Below are 14,090 nucleotides of genomic sequence, written 5' to 3' on the forward strand. Positions count from 1 at the left end.
GTTGGGAGCCCGACCAAGTTAATCATTACACTTTTTGCCTCTGAACTAGATAGGAAAATACTATAGTTCTTTTCTGTCGTGGAGATTTTTAGACTTTATTTTCTAGAAGTTTTAGATTCACAAAAAAATTGAGCATAAAGTCACAGTTTCTTTGTACCCTTTGCCTACCTTCTACACAAAGCTTCCCCTACTATCTACATCCCACACCAGGCTCCTGCCACTCAGGAGGGTGAGGCAGGGGGATCGCTGTGAGTTTGAGCCAGCATAGGCTACATAGTGAGGGCAAGGCCAGGCTACACTACGGTGTGAGAATGTGTCTCAAAAAAACAAAGCCAAAACCAAAAAGTCACCTAAAAAGAATGATACATTTGTTACAACCGATGACAGTACCTTGAGGTAGTATTGTCACCTCAAGTCTAGAGTTTATATTCGGGTTCATTTTTGGTGTTACACATTCCCTGAGTTTTGATAAATGTATAAAACATGTTTTCATCATGATATCATGGAAAATGGTTTCACTGCCATAAAAACCTACATTTGCCTTTCCATCTCTCCTTCCCTCCAGTCCCTGACAACATCTGATCTTTTTACTGTCTCTACAGTTTTGCCTTCCCCAGAACATTCTATAGCTGGGATCTTATAACATGTAACCATTTCAGGTTGGCTTCTCTCACCCACTAACATGCACTGAAACTTCCTTCATGCTTTTGCATGACTTGATAACTCATTTCTTATTAGTGTTGAATAATTTTCCATTTGTATATTTATTCACCTTCTAAAATACATCTTAGTTGCTTCCAACTTATGGCAATCAATTCTAAAACCTCTATAAACACCAACATGCACTTTTTTTGTTTGTTTGTTTTGGTGGATATAAATGTTCAACTCACTAAGGTAAATACCAGGAAGTTTAATTGCCATATTGTATGATGTGTATATTTACTTTGGTAAGAAACTGCCAAATCTCCCAACAGGGTTGGGATGTGGTTTGGCCACATGTCCCAGGCAGTATTTGCATTGATGACTTGAATGAATGATATTTACAGAACTCAAACTTTGTTTTAGAAAAAAATGTGTGATGTTTGTGAAATAGAGTCAGTGGATTCCATATGGGGTCACAGAAAAAACAGTTTTTGTAGAGCAGCAGTGAGCATCAGAAGGCTGCTGGCATCCCCGGTCCCCACTTTTCTCAGAGCCTGTCGTGCCTGAGATTGCCGAGGTCCCTGGCCACAAGTGACTCAGCTCTTCTGTACCTAAAAGCACTTCCCTGTCCCTCATTACCCCAGGGCCACAGCCTCTCAGTTTCTCTTCCCACTTTTACTTACGTGAAAGTTACTCACTCTACACTCATGAGCCTGTTGGACATTATTTTGTTAAAAAACAGAAAAACAGGAAACCATGTTTCAGGTCTCTCTTGGGCTGTACTTGTGCGGATCCAAATTATACCTTTATTTCTCACCCGAATTTTGCCTGATTTTCTTAACAGCTCTCCTTCCAGCCAGGCCTGGGCAGCTGGTCCCGGCAGTTTTCTTTGCACTGGGGAGTGTGCTAGACACACAGGTTAGGCTGGGCCACACCTCTGCTCAGAACCTCCAAGTGGGTCCTGTCTTCTTGCATGCGTGCTGAGTCAGAGTCAAGCCCAGCCCATATACCTGCTCCTGATTTGAGTCTCAGAAAATCTTTTGTCTTCCCTTCTCCCTTCTTCCCTCCATCCCTCAGTTTTTGTAGCATGTGGATCAAACCCAGGGCCTTCACATCAAGCTGCATCCCCAGCCTTTTATTGTTTTATTTAGAGATAAAGTCTCAATAAATTGTCTAGGTGGAGCTAAAGCTTGAACTTTGGCCCTCCTGCCCCGCCTCCCTCACTTTAGGGATTACAGATGTGAGCCATTGCTCCTGGTGACATTTCAGGGAAACTTTGAACAATTTTTTGAAGTATGATTGACATAGAATACATTACACATGTTTAACAGCTCTATTGAAGTGTGATTTATATATTATACAATTAACCCTCTTTACATATATAACTCAGTAACTTTTAGTGAACTCATGAGGTTTGGCACGTATTTAAAATGCACAGTGTGGCATATCTTGGATTGTGTACCTACCCTGAGATCATTACCATGACATCTGTCCCATATTCTAGGCTCATTTGTGATTTTTTTCTCCCTTCCCTATCAAGCACTGGATTGCTTTCTGGCACTATATAATAATGTGCATTTTCAATGTTTTTATATAAATAGAATCATTTGGTTTGGGCTGTTTGTCTTTTCTTTAATCTGGTTCCTACACTTGACACAATTATTTTTGATAGAATTTTCGGCGCGGAAGGGAACCATCGGACAGAATTTTTGGCATGGCTAAAAAGATAAGAAGTATGAAATAAAAGCAGCCTTTATTTTAAGAATGTGGAGAGAGACTCCATGACCCTCTGGGGTCTGGCATTCTCTCGGCCAGACAAGTGGTGTGGGGTCATACATGTAGCTTAGGTTTGGGGTGGTGCCTAAGGGGCATTAGGGATGCACTGGTAGCCCATTGGTATTCATTTGGCCCCACAGGTAAATCGCCTAGAAGCTGGAAAGGTGACCTCAAGATAGAGCCCCTTGGTTCCGCCTCCCAGCCTCCCACCGGCTAGTGTCCCATCTGGGGCAAAATCCTTTCAATTTTGAGATTCCTCTATGTCCTAAGTCTATGCCAATAGTTCTTTCGTTTTTGTTCCTAAGTACTATTCCAAGGTATGATTCTACTACAGTTTGCTCATCTGCTCACTGCCTGGGCTGTTTGCAGTTTGGGACAATTACAGAAGGCTGTGATGGATGTTCATGTCCAAATCTTCACCTGACATAGATTTTCGTTCCCTTTGGATGCATATGTAGGAATGGCATGGCTGGACCCTGTGATAGAAGTATGCTTAACTTGTAAAGAAACTGTTAAACTGCTTCCCAGTCAGTGTGGTTGTACTTACTATCTTGTGATTCCTCCAGGACTGTTCGAGACATCCAGGGGCTCCGTCCCCTCACCGCCGCCTGATGTGGTCATTCTTTCTCACCTTCGCCTCCTAGGAGACCCAGGTGACTTATTTTCACTGCAGCGGTCCTCACTTCCTTCCGAGTTTTACCTTCCAGTGCATGGCCCCCTCTGACACTTCTGCAAGCTTTCACACTCAGTGCTCTTGCAACGTGGATGCTTCTCATCTTTGTTAAATCATCTCCCCTTAAAACGCAGCCCTGGGGTCCCCAGACCTCTGGGCTGAACCAAAGTCCCTCTCTGTACACACATACTCAAAAATGGCATGCTAGTGGGCTGCATTATTGTTAAACTGGAGAGAATCAAAAATCAAAAACAGGAAAGTTTATCTTGGCTCACAGTTTTTGAGGGTTCGGGCCATGGCCAATTGGCCTTTGCTTTTGAGCCAGGGGTGACACAGTCCACTGTGCTGAGAGCACTTGGTGGAGGAAGCTGCTCCTCTCATCGTGGCTGGGAAGCGGAGAGAAAGAAGCCACCGTTCTCTCAATATTGTCCCCAAGGGTCCCAGTTCCTCTCTCACCGACTTCCTCCTACTAGACCCCACTTCCTAAAGTTGTGCCAGGGGCTGGGGATCACACATTCAATATATGAACCTTCTGGGACAATCGGGATCCAAACTATAATGTAGACGGCGTTTTCCGAAGTATTTTTTTAAATGCCTTTTTTTTTTTTTTTGGTACCAGGGATGGAACTCACGACCTCGTGTTTGCCAGGCAAGCGCTTAGGCCGCTGAACTAAATCCCCAGCCCTGAAGTATTTCTTTTAATTATGATGAAGTGTTCTCTTTCTATGGCTATTCCCCCTTCTCAGGACAGGAACCCAACACAGGACTTGGCACAGTCCCTGTTCCCTGTCATGAATAGCAGTGGCAGAGACAGGACTCAAATGTAGCCCTATTTTTTCTTACTTAAGGCTATTGGCACAATCATTGCTATCAGGAGTTTAATCATCAGAAACACTGTGACTGCTGCAATATTTTTAAGGGCCATGAATAATTGTCCTGATTCTTAAAAAGGTCCTTTGAACACAGAAGGTGAGATCCAGTCTGTCTTCGCCTTATGATTTTCTGTCTTTGCAGCTGTGCGTACTTTTGAGTGGACTAGAATTCGTTCTGATGTCTGGAGTCTTTTTGTTCATGTTGTGGCCAGGAAGAGCAGAGCTGAGAAATACCTTTCCGGTGGATTCTGGTCTCCGGGCAGGTCCTGGTAATGAGGGGACAGGAGGAGGCTGAGCCACAGTGCTGGCCTGCAAGTCATTGTGCCAGGGCTTTGCAGCTTGTGGATTTAGCCTGCTGTGCACAGGCAGTGGCCGCTGGTTTTTAGCCCAGGCCAAGAGGGGGCTGAACACAAAAACACTGGCAGCGCCCCCTGGGGGGACCCAGCCCCGTGGCGCGCGCAGGAATTAACAGGGTAGTTGAAAGCAAAGCGAGCCCAGCCCGGGGTGCGGGAATTCCTGAGGCAATAGGCTGATTAATCCTGGTGATTGGAAATAGTCCTGCGTGGTGGGTTTTGTTCCAAAGCAAGGTAACTCCATCCATCACACGCTAAATAAAGCCCTAGCGAGATCAATACAGCGTGGTAAGACCAGAAGGTTTATTAAAGCCCTGACAAAGGACCGGGATTCCGGGCGCCTGGAGAGGGGCGCGCATCCTCCTGTGCACAGGCGCCAGGATGGTGCGGGTGGGGTGCGGGTGCGGGTGCGGGTGGGGGTGGGGGTGGGGGTGGGGGTGGGGGTGAGCGTGGGGGTGGGGTGGGAGAGGGCGTGATGGGCGTGGAGAGGACCAGAGTGTGCTAGGTGCAGATACAAGTCACTGACACACATAACTTTGTTTCGAAGTCCAATAATATTCTTGGTTTTGATTGGTTGTCCTCTGTTTTCAATTATTTGATTCCAATATGTGTGAAGGTATGGACAGCTATTTTGAAGAAAACAAGAGACATGGTAGCCATCACTGATTTCCTAGTATCTGGTCTTGAAAGCCCTTAAAGACTCTCATCTATGTGTCTTGATTGCTTTTATATTATTTTGATGTATATTAACTTAATGTGTGTGAAGATATGGACAACTATTTCGAAGAAAACAGGAGACATGATGGCAGGCACTGCTGATTTCTGGTTGTCTTGTTTTGAGATGCTGTGTCACTTGCACTGTTTTGAGCTGCTTTGGTCTGTTTTGTTTTATTCTCTTCAAAATAAAAATATAAAAATAAATAAATAAACGACTGAAACTGACTCCAGGGGGTACACAGTCCGCCCTCTTCAGACCCTGTGCCGAGTGGCAAAGGTTGCTCTTCTCCAGTTCACCCTAGGTCATGAAATAGCCCTGAAAAGCTTTTTGACAAAATAAACGAGTCTATCGTTAACCATCCCATTCCTTTTCGGAGAGGATGAACTTCCCCTCTTGGTTTCTGTCTTGGGAGGATGGGGAAAATTCAGAGACTGAGGGGATTTTTTTTTTTCCTTTTTCACTAATGGCCTCATAGAAAAATCATTTGAACAAACACCAAATTCAGTTATCTTTCTTCTAGGCTTGAAAGTGTCCTTAGCATTTATTTTATGGACTCTCGATTTCCAAGTGGATTTAAATTCAATCCAGCATGTTGCTCTCCTTCATCAGAAGGCACAGGAACAGTCTAAAAATATTTGCCTACTGTTTCTCTGAGGACAGTCGCTTTTGAGGTTTGAGCTAGGCGGCAGGGCGGCCTGACCCGGTCCTGGCTGTCTTTAGGCCAGCACTGTCCTGGGGCCAAGTGGGTGGCTCTGAGTGATTTATAAAGCCCAGGCTTGAGCTCCGAAGCCGTGCTTCCTGGACTCTGATCCCAGCTCCTCCTCCCATAGCCTCCTGCCCTGTGCGCCCTGTGCGTATGCACCAGCAGACAATGCCTGACTGGTTTATCGTAGGGGGCTGCTCTCTGCAGGTGAGACCAGATGAGGTGCCACTGTCCGCGAAGTTCTTAAACACGACCCAGCAAATAGATGAGCTATATTGAGTTCGTTAAATACACCTTTAAAACACATCGTCTGTGCATTGATGTCCTGTCCTGGTTGCTCAGTTGTTCGTGGAATCCAGAAAACTTGTATCTTTTTCTGCTTTCCCTGTTCTTCCTTGTCCCCTCTCTCCCTTTCTTCTTTTCATTCTTTCTTGTTTTCTATTTCCCCTACTGTGGATTGAAACCAGAAACTTCACACTGAACTGAACTACATCCCCAGCCCTTTTACCCCTCCCCCAGTGTTTGAGACTAAATCACTAAGCTGCCCAGGCTGGGATTGAACTTTGCATCCATCCGCCAGTCTCAGCTTCCCAGAGCACTTGGGGTACAGGCGTGCATCACCCCACCCTGCTAACCTGGTCTCTATTTATAAACTAAGATATCGCCCTCCAAGACTTTCTCAACAAGCCACTGGTCAGAGGAAAGAAGCCTTCAACTAATAGTCAACATTTCAAAATTCTCTGGGTTTCCCTGCTAGGTTAGACTTACCTTGGTCCTTTGTTTTTGCAGCTGGTGATGTATGTTGGCCAGGTAGCCAAAGACATCCTGAAGTGGCCCCGTCCCTCCTCTCCTCCTGTTGTGAAGCTGGAAAAGAGAGTGATGGCCGAGTTCGGGATGCCATCCACCCACGCCATGGCTGCCACTGCTATCTCCTTCACCCTGCTAATCTCAACCCTGGACCGCTACCAGGTGAGGCAGCCTGGGCCTTCCTTCCCAGGATCCACCGCCATCCCATGAAGGGGTTCGGTGAGCACAGATGCAAGTCAGAAATTCTTTTTCAAGTCACTTTGAAGGACTTTACAGCTTATGAGGTAAGGACTTAGAGAAAAGGAAACCTCCAAAACTGTTGGTGACAATTTCCTCTTTGATAGAGTGACTTATAATTTAACACACTCGATTCAGGTCATAATGGGAGTAAAAGTGGGCACCATTCATAATCATGCCGTGACAACCAGAGTAACACAGGCTGCCAAGGTGACCTGTGCATGTCACTTCCCTCCCCCAGGAAGCATTTTTACCCTGAGACAGACTGGAGTCTGCGCTCTCACTCTGTTTGCAAGAGACACAAAGGGTTTATGAGCCTTGAGAATGTTCCTGCAGGGCAGGGATGATCCCTCCAAATCCCCCTGCCAGACTCCCCAGGGCCCAGGGCAAAAAGAGTCTGTACCCCAAATTACCACCCAAGGATGCCTCTGCCCTGCTTAGGGCTCAGCCCGTCAGAAAATGATGGCTCCAAATTCTTTCAGAACTGTCTAAATGACAGGAGATTAATAAATGTTGAAAATAGAGCTTCACTTAATATCTGCTTAGATGCCAATTACAATACAACTTTTTAAAGTTATAATATTACTTCGGTGATAGTATTTTTTTCAGTTCTTTTCTTCTTTTTGAGACATATTGCTTTAATTTTGTGCTTAATTTCATTTATTCTGCTTTTTGGCTATTGGAAGTTTTCCCTCTCACTAAATTCAGCAGTCTGCTAGGTGGATGGCAGTATTATTTGGTCCCTTTTACCCCAGGAACCAAGAAGTCCATATTCTGCATTGTGCAGAAATAAACATAAACCTGGGTGGTGAAAGTGCCCCTGTTCTACCTCTCAGGCTCCTTCCTGGCCACCTGGAGGTGCCCACCATTCTCTAATGGGATAGAGACTCTTGGGTGTATCCAACCAGATAGAATCATGGCGTCTCATGACAATGACTTACTTAAATGCCACACTAGAATTGAACTGTGTCCAAGCCCTCAGTACATCTGAATCATCAAGATGCAGATCTCTGGCTCCTCGGCACCCGGTGTGACCTGCCCACCGTGACACAGCCGGCTGAGCACCAGCCTGCCTTTGTGGAATTGCTCACTGTCACCAGAGCAGTCTGCTAACGTTCCTCAGGAAAGAAAGCAGTGAGGAGAAGCAGGTTGTAGGAATAAAATAAAAACAACCACAGTGATGATGGAGGCCAGCACTGTATCACTCATTTTAAAATTAGGGATACATAATATTTACACTCCTATGATGAGCTGGTCCATGCATCTAATGCGTCTTCATTCTTTTTCATCCCCTTTCCCTCCTGTCATTCCCCCGACCTCCATCTCTTGATCCTTTTCCCATTAGAGAAGGATCCACATCCCTACTTGCTATTATCTAAACCACTTATTCCTCCTTGACAAATTCTTTCAGGTCACATGATGCACTGGTTTTCTTCAGGCCTGAATTCTGTTGTCAGTTTCTTTTCTGTTTGACTTTGAATACTAAATATTTTAGTACTGAATTTATGGAGGCATCAGGAGATTAATGCAGTACCTTTGGTTTCTACAATTACCAGTGGTGGCCATTGGCTTCCAGGCATTTATTAGCACTCGAACTGCTGAAATGTGTGTGCCTTTTTGGACAGACTCTGTATTTAGCTACTTGTATTATCTTCTAATACACAGCTCTAAATATGTGTTTATTTGAGCTAAATGTTCCAAATCTAACTTCAGGATGTATTAGCTCATTAATTTTTAGCACATTTTGATTAAAATCTGAGATTCGGTCAGTGACAAACCTTAAGGGAAGCTGAGTGTGACGACCCATAATTCTAGCTACACAGGAAGCTGATGCAGGAGGACCACAAGGTGGAGCCCAGCCTGGAAAATTTAGCATGACTCTGTCTCAAAATTTTAAAAAAATTTTGCAAGAAAAAATACAACCAGGTGCTTTTATATTCACATATTACCTACTGACTTAGTTACTTTTTACTCATCACCAAGAAAAATACCTGATGCTCAAAGTTAGGGAAGCAAAGGATTACTTCTTACAATTCTTGGAGGTTTCAGTCCATACTCAGCTGGCTTCAAGTCAGCATGGCATGGTGGGGCAGCCATTCATAGCCACTACCAACAGCAAGGTACAAAAGGGCAAGAGAGTGAGACACACCTTCCTTCTGCCCTTACATCAAATCCTGGCTCCACCCCTAGGCAGGTGTAGCACTCACACCACTAATCCAAGCACTACACAACAAACCAACCACACATGCTACATTTGGTCAAGACCATAAGTGCATCAGGCTTGGGGGCCACTGACATAAACCATGACACCTACGACACAACACACTGGACTTAGAAGACATGGCTTTGGTTCTAACTGTGTCACCAACGGTGTGACGAATCATTTCCCTCCCCGAGCCCTGGCTCCTGTTGTGGATCAAATGGAATGAGTGAGGGAAAAGCCTCTCATGACAAAGTTCAGTGCTAATGTAGTTTATTACCATGATTAAGGGAGCTGAGAGCAGAGCATATTTCATAGGATCATGTGAAGATGAAGTGACAGAGAAGAAACGAAGTATAGACACTGCTCTGCTTTCTCTGCTCTCAACACTATGGAATATCACAGAAGCAGGAGGATCACAGTAACCCTTCAAACCAGAGGGTGTGCTCACCAGCAGACTATGAGTGCTCCCCATGTAGCTCAGTCTTCGTAGCTGTTTCACCCAGCAGCAAGTGTGAAGCCTCACAGTCTAGATTATTGCTTTCACATGTGTGAGCCCCTTCTTAACTTGGGCCCATTTTTCACTTCAGTAAAAGAGATTACTTATTGAGACTTTTAGACAACAACACTAGCCCTCTATCTTGCTTCTTGGTCAAACGGTTTATTTTTCAAGTTTGAACTAAAGACTAGATAAAACTAAGGATTATTTACTGCAGCATGGATGCCAGCACAGGAGTGGCATGAGGAGTCTTAAAACCAAGCTCTGCTTGTTGTTTGCCTGTTTATATCCTGGGACGCTTTGCCGTGTGGCTGTGCTCCTGGGCACCTTGACCTTCTCTTTCTTCTGTTTCCTTGTGTTTAAAATGACTTCTGATAGTTACTGCTCCAGGGAATGTAAGGTGCAGGCTAGGAAGGAGAGTGTGGGAATCTTTTCCCCACCTGTGTGTGTCCTGATTTCCTTATTTTCTCTTGTTCCCTCTGCAGTACCCTTTTGTTTTGGGACTGGCGATGGCTGTGCTCTTTTCCACCCTGGTGTGTCTCAGCCGGCTCTACACTGGGATGCACACGGTCCTGGTAAGGCTCTGTGCTCAGGGCACACGGTGACTGAATTATTTTACTCCATTCCCCTATCTGTAAAATTATTTGCCTATGTACAATGGACCCTCAAGTTATGACTGGCCTGACATATGAACAACTTGAGTGGTGACTGGAATTTTAGTTTTAACTTACAGCCAGTGTTTTGAGTTATGACCTGAATTCTGGCCACTTGTGCATCTAAGTGGTCTTGGATACAGATTCAAAGAGTTCTGGAAGGAACATCACAACATCCTTTTCTGTGTGGGTTAATTGAGAACTCCCAAGCCAGTGTCTCTTTAAGGATGCCAGATCTCCCTGGGTACAGGAGAGTGACTTTGAAGGCTGTGTAGAGGAGCCTGAGCCTTCAACTGACAAGTTGAATTACAACCAGCCCTCTGGAAAGAATTGATTCATAAGTCAGTGGTCCACTATAATTATGTCCCTCTCCTGCTCCGGGAGTCAAGTGATCAGATCAAGGTGCCTGCATAAGCAGTAATAAAATATGAAGATCCCCAAGATTTTGCCAATGGAAAAGGGGACCCAGGTGATGTCTTCTTGCATCAGTTTATGGTGGATGCAGCAAGAGCATGAAACACTCAAGTCAATGATGAGAGTGGGTGGATGCTGTAGTCACCACAGTCCTTGTGAAGTTGGGGTGGAAATGTAGAGGTCTCCATGGCTTTGCCTGCTAAGTTCCTGCCAACCAGCAGTTGGCACCAGCGCTGGGCTCATGGCTTCTCTTCTCTCCATGCCGTTTTGATCTGGAGGTGGTGGAGGGAGCAGAAACACATCTCTGTTTATGATGTCCTTCACCCATTCTTTTACTACCTTAGGATTTCTTCCAGGACTGTGACAGTTGGCATAGCTAAATTCCTTGAAAACTCTGCACCGTCCTGCTACCCAGCAGCCCTAGAGTGTAAAGCTGGTCTCAGTTTATCATGGGGCCACTTGTTACCATCATTTAAGGAAGACTGCTTTAAAAAGAAATGTACCCTCGTGCGTTTAGTTCATTCTGAGCACAGGGACCCAAGATTAACATTAGCTAAGGACCTTGCAGAGAGGCCGTCCATCTGGGACCTTCTGCCATTGTCCCTTGGTGCCAAGTGTGGGTGATCATGTAAAGGTGGAAGGGGGGTTACCATGGGAATTTCCATAGCTTGACTCACCTTCTCCAGGCTCTAATGTGGGTATTGTTGGGGTGGAAGGGGAGCGCAGATCTCGGAAGTAGAAAAGGAGAACACCAAGCTGGTTTTGTTATTCTGTGTACCAAGGTGTACCCCGGTGAGGAGGACATTCATGGTTTGCTGCATGCTGCACCCCCTTCCAAGGGCCTTCTCTCCACACACATCTATAGACTTCAAGATGCAAGTCGGTAGAGCTATCTCGAGGGCTTTGGTGTTTATCTGGGGCTACTTTCTAATTTCTATGGTTTTTCATAAAAGTGATCATGAGTGCTCAGATTAAAACTGAAACCAAAGTTAACAGAACAATGGGGAGCTACAGAAGCAAATAAAGAGCATGAGAAACCCACTTCCATGAAAACGTGGTTATGTTACTGTTAATGTGGGTCAGAAAGTTCAAGAAGCAGATATTTGTGGGAATATAATCTCTCATTCAGATGGAAGGAATCGGGATAGTCTTTCTTGTTTTGTTTGGTTTGGTTTGATTTGGCATTAGGAATTTAAACCAGGACCTTCCCACTGAACTACAACCCCAACCCTACTTATTTATTTATTTAGACAGGGTTTCACTATGTTTCTAAATTGCACAAGCTGGCCTGGAAGTTATGATCCTCCTGCCTCAGTTTCCCAGAGTGCTGATTAGAGGATCAGGCCATTACTCTAGGGAACAGCCATTCATTTAGGAGCATCTGACTCAGAAGAAGTTGGCACATGGTATCTGTTCCTGCCATCCCTGTCCCATTCCACTGTCAGAGCCTGGGGCTTCTTTCATGTGCATGATTTTAGCTCATGTGGATCTTGGATCCTGACTTAGGCTCAGCCCCCAGTGTGAGCCAGGCTACAGTGCCAGAAGATGGCGTGGGACACCTGCTGCATAATTTCTAGTAGCAGAAGGGAATGGTTGGTTTTGACAGCAAACAAAAGGTCACTTCTGGGCTAGTAGCCTTTGTGTGTGTGTGTGTGTGTGTGTGTGTGTGTGTGTGTGTGTGTGCATTGTACTAGGAATTGAACTCAGGACCTTGTGATTGCCACACAGGTGCTTATGCCACTGAGCTATATCCCAGCCCTAGTAGTCTTCTTTGTTCAATAACTTCATCAACTCCTATGGGTGCTAGATTGAGCATTAGATCTGGGAGATACTGAAGCAAACCAAGCAGCTCCACCCTCCCCGGTCTTCATGTCAATGGGAGGAGGAAGATGATACACTGCAGATAACCGACACAGTGACAGCTGTCATCATAAGGAGCAGCTGGGTTGAGCCATGTAAGGTAACATGGCTCCTCCCCACATCCCTCACAAGGGCCTGGACTTAGCAGATGTGATGCTGTCAGCCCTGGCTGCACATCAGATCCCACTGGACGCTTTTAAAAATACCCTGAGAGATTTTGTATATTCCTATTCATAGCAGCATTATTCATGTTACCCCAAAACCAGCAGTAGCCCAAGGATTCACCAAGAGATGAGTGGTAGACACAGTGTTGTGTGTGCATACAAGGAAATAACACAGCCTTACAGTGGAAGAAAATTATGATACACACAACAACATGGACAGACACCAAAGGCGTGTTCAGCGAAATGAACCAATCCCAAAGGGACAGATACTGTATGACTCTACATGAGCAACCTAGAGTAGTCACATTCAGAGGTGGTACATGCCTGAGACCCAGCACTCTGGTAAACTGAGACAGGAGATTAGCAAGTTGAACCACAGCCTGGACAACTTAGCATACTGACTCTGTCTCAAATAAAAAATAAAAATGAAAAAGAGCTGGGGGTGTAGCTCAGTGCTGAGGTCCTGGGTTCAATCTCTAATACCATAAAAAAAGTAGGGAGTCCTGGGTTCAATCTCTAATGCCATAAAAAAGTGGGGAGAGTCAGAAAGTAGAGTGATAGGTATCAGGGACTGTGGGAAGGAAGGAGAGAAGAGTTATTATTTAGTGAGTATCAAGCTTCAGGGTTGCATGACGAACAGAGGTCTGGAAAGAGATGGTTCTCCTCATACAAGGATTGTATCACTCAGGTGACACCTGCCACAACCCTGAAAACGTACTTCCTGCCAGAGTGCACTGTACTATGTATATGTAGTATAAAGTGGTTAAGATGGTTGATTTTATGTTAAGGGTATTGTCTGAGTCACTTCCTTGTTGAGATGTAAAACCCACAATTTAAAGGAGGAGATGTTGATTTTTTTTTTAATTTTTATTTAAGGAGAAAAGAAAAGAAAGAAAAAAAAATAGTGAAGGGGTACAAGTTATACAGATTTACAGAAGAAAAAAATGCGCAGTAGGAAATCACTAGTTAATGGATTACATATTGCCATCTTAGAAATAATTGTTCCAGTCACAAAATTAAAGCTTGTAGAGTGGACATTCCAACAATGATATTGCAAACAGTTCTGTTCAATGATCCAATAAAACTCTGTGATATCATTTTCTATCTTATACATTTAAATATACATGCAGTTATATAGTTTAGAGCACTTTCTTTTCCTCTCTTTTGTACAGTGACTATTACACATTTTGGGTTTCATTGCTCCCACGGTTCGTATTGCTTTTTTGGAAGAGAGTAAAACCAAATGTGACATAACAGAACAGAATCGGTCAAGTCAAAAGGGTGGATATAATAGATAATATAAAAACATAATACAAGGTGATCAACAATGGTTACCATAATGCCTCCCGCTATTTCTAATAGAATATTAGAGATGTTGATTTTGGCTCACGGTTTAGAAGTTTCAGTCCCTACATGGTGGGCATGGGGGAAGGGCATGGGCAGAGGGAATTTGCTCACCTCACGCAGCCAGGGAGCAGAGGGAAGCCAGGTGAGAGGAGAGATGAACCCTCCCAGGCGA

At 44.7% G+C, this 14,090-nt stretch overlaps 1 protein-coding gene across 3 annotated transcripts in view; it reads left to right on the plus strand.

Moving 5' to 3' along the window:
* Sgpp2 (sphingosine-1-phosphate phosphatase 2) overlaps positions 1–14,090 on the plus strand; it is a 108,537-nt gene that overhangs the window by 68,853 nt on the left and 25,594 nt on the right. Inside the window, exons 3-4 of one of the 3 annotated variants that reach the window (XM_005001031.4) lie at positions 6,527–6,706; positions 9,966–10,055. In XM_005001031.4, coding sequence (XP_005001088.1) covers positions 6,527–6,706; positions 9,966–10,055 — 270 coding nt within the window. Of the gene's footprint in view, positions 1–6,526; positions 6,829–9,965; positions 10,056–14,090 lie in introns of all 3 variants that reach the window. The other 2 variants (XM_005001032.3, XM_063245865.1) reach the window with 2 other exon arrangements.

Source organism: Cavia porcellus, unplaced genomic scaffold (assembly GCF_034190915.1).
Source record: "Cavia porcellus strain 051 isolate PalLab524CR breed Dunkin Hartley unplaced genomic scaffold, mCavPor4.1 scaffold_1, whole genome shotgun sequence".
Taxonomy (NCBI): domain Eukaryota; kingdom Metazoa; phylum Chordata; class Mammalia; order Rodentia; family Caviidae; genus Cavia; species Cavia porcellus.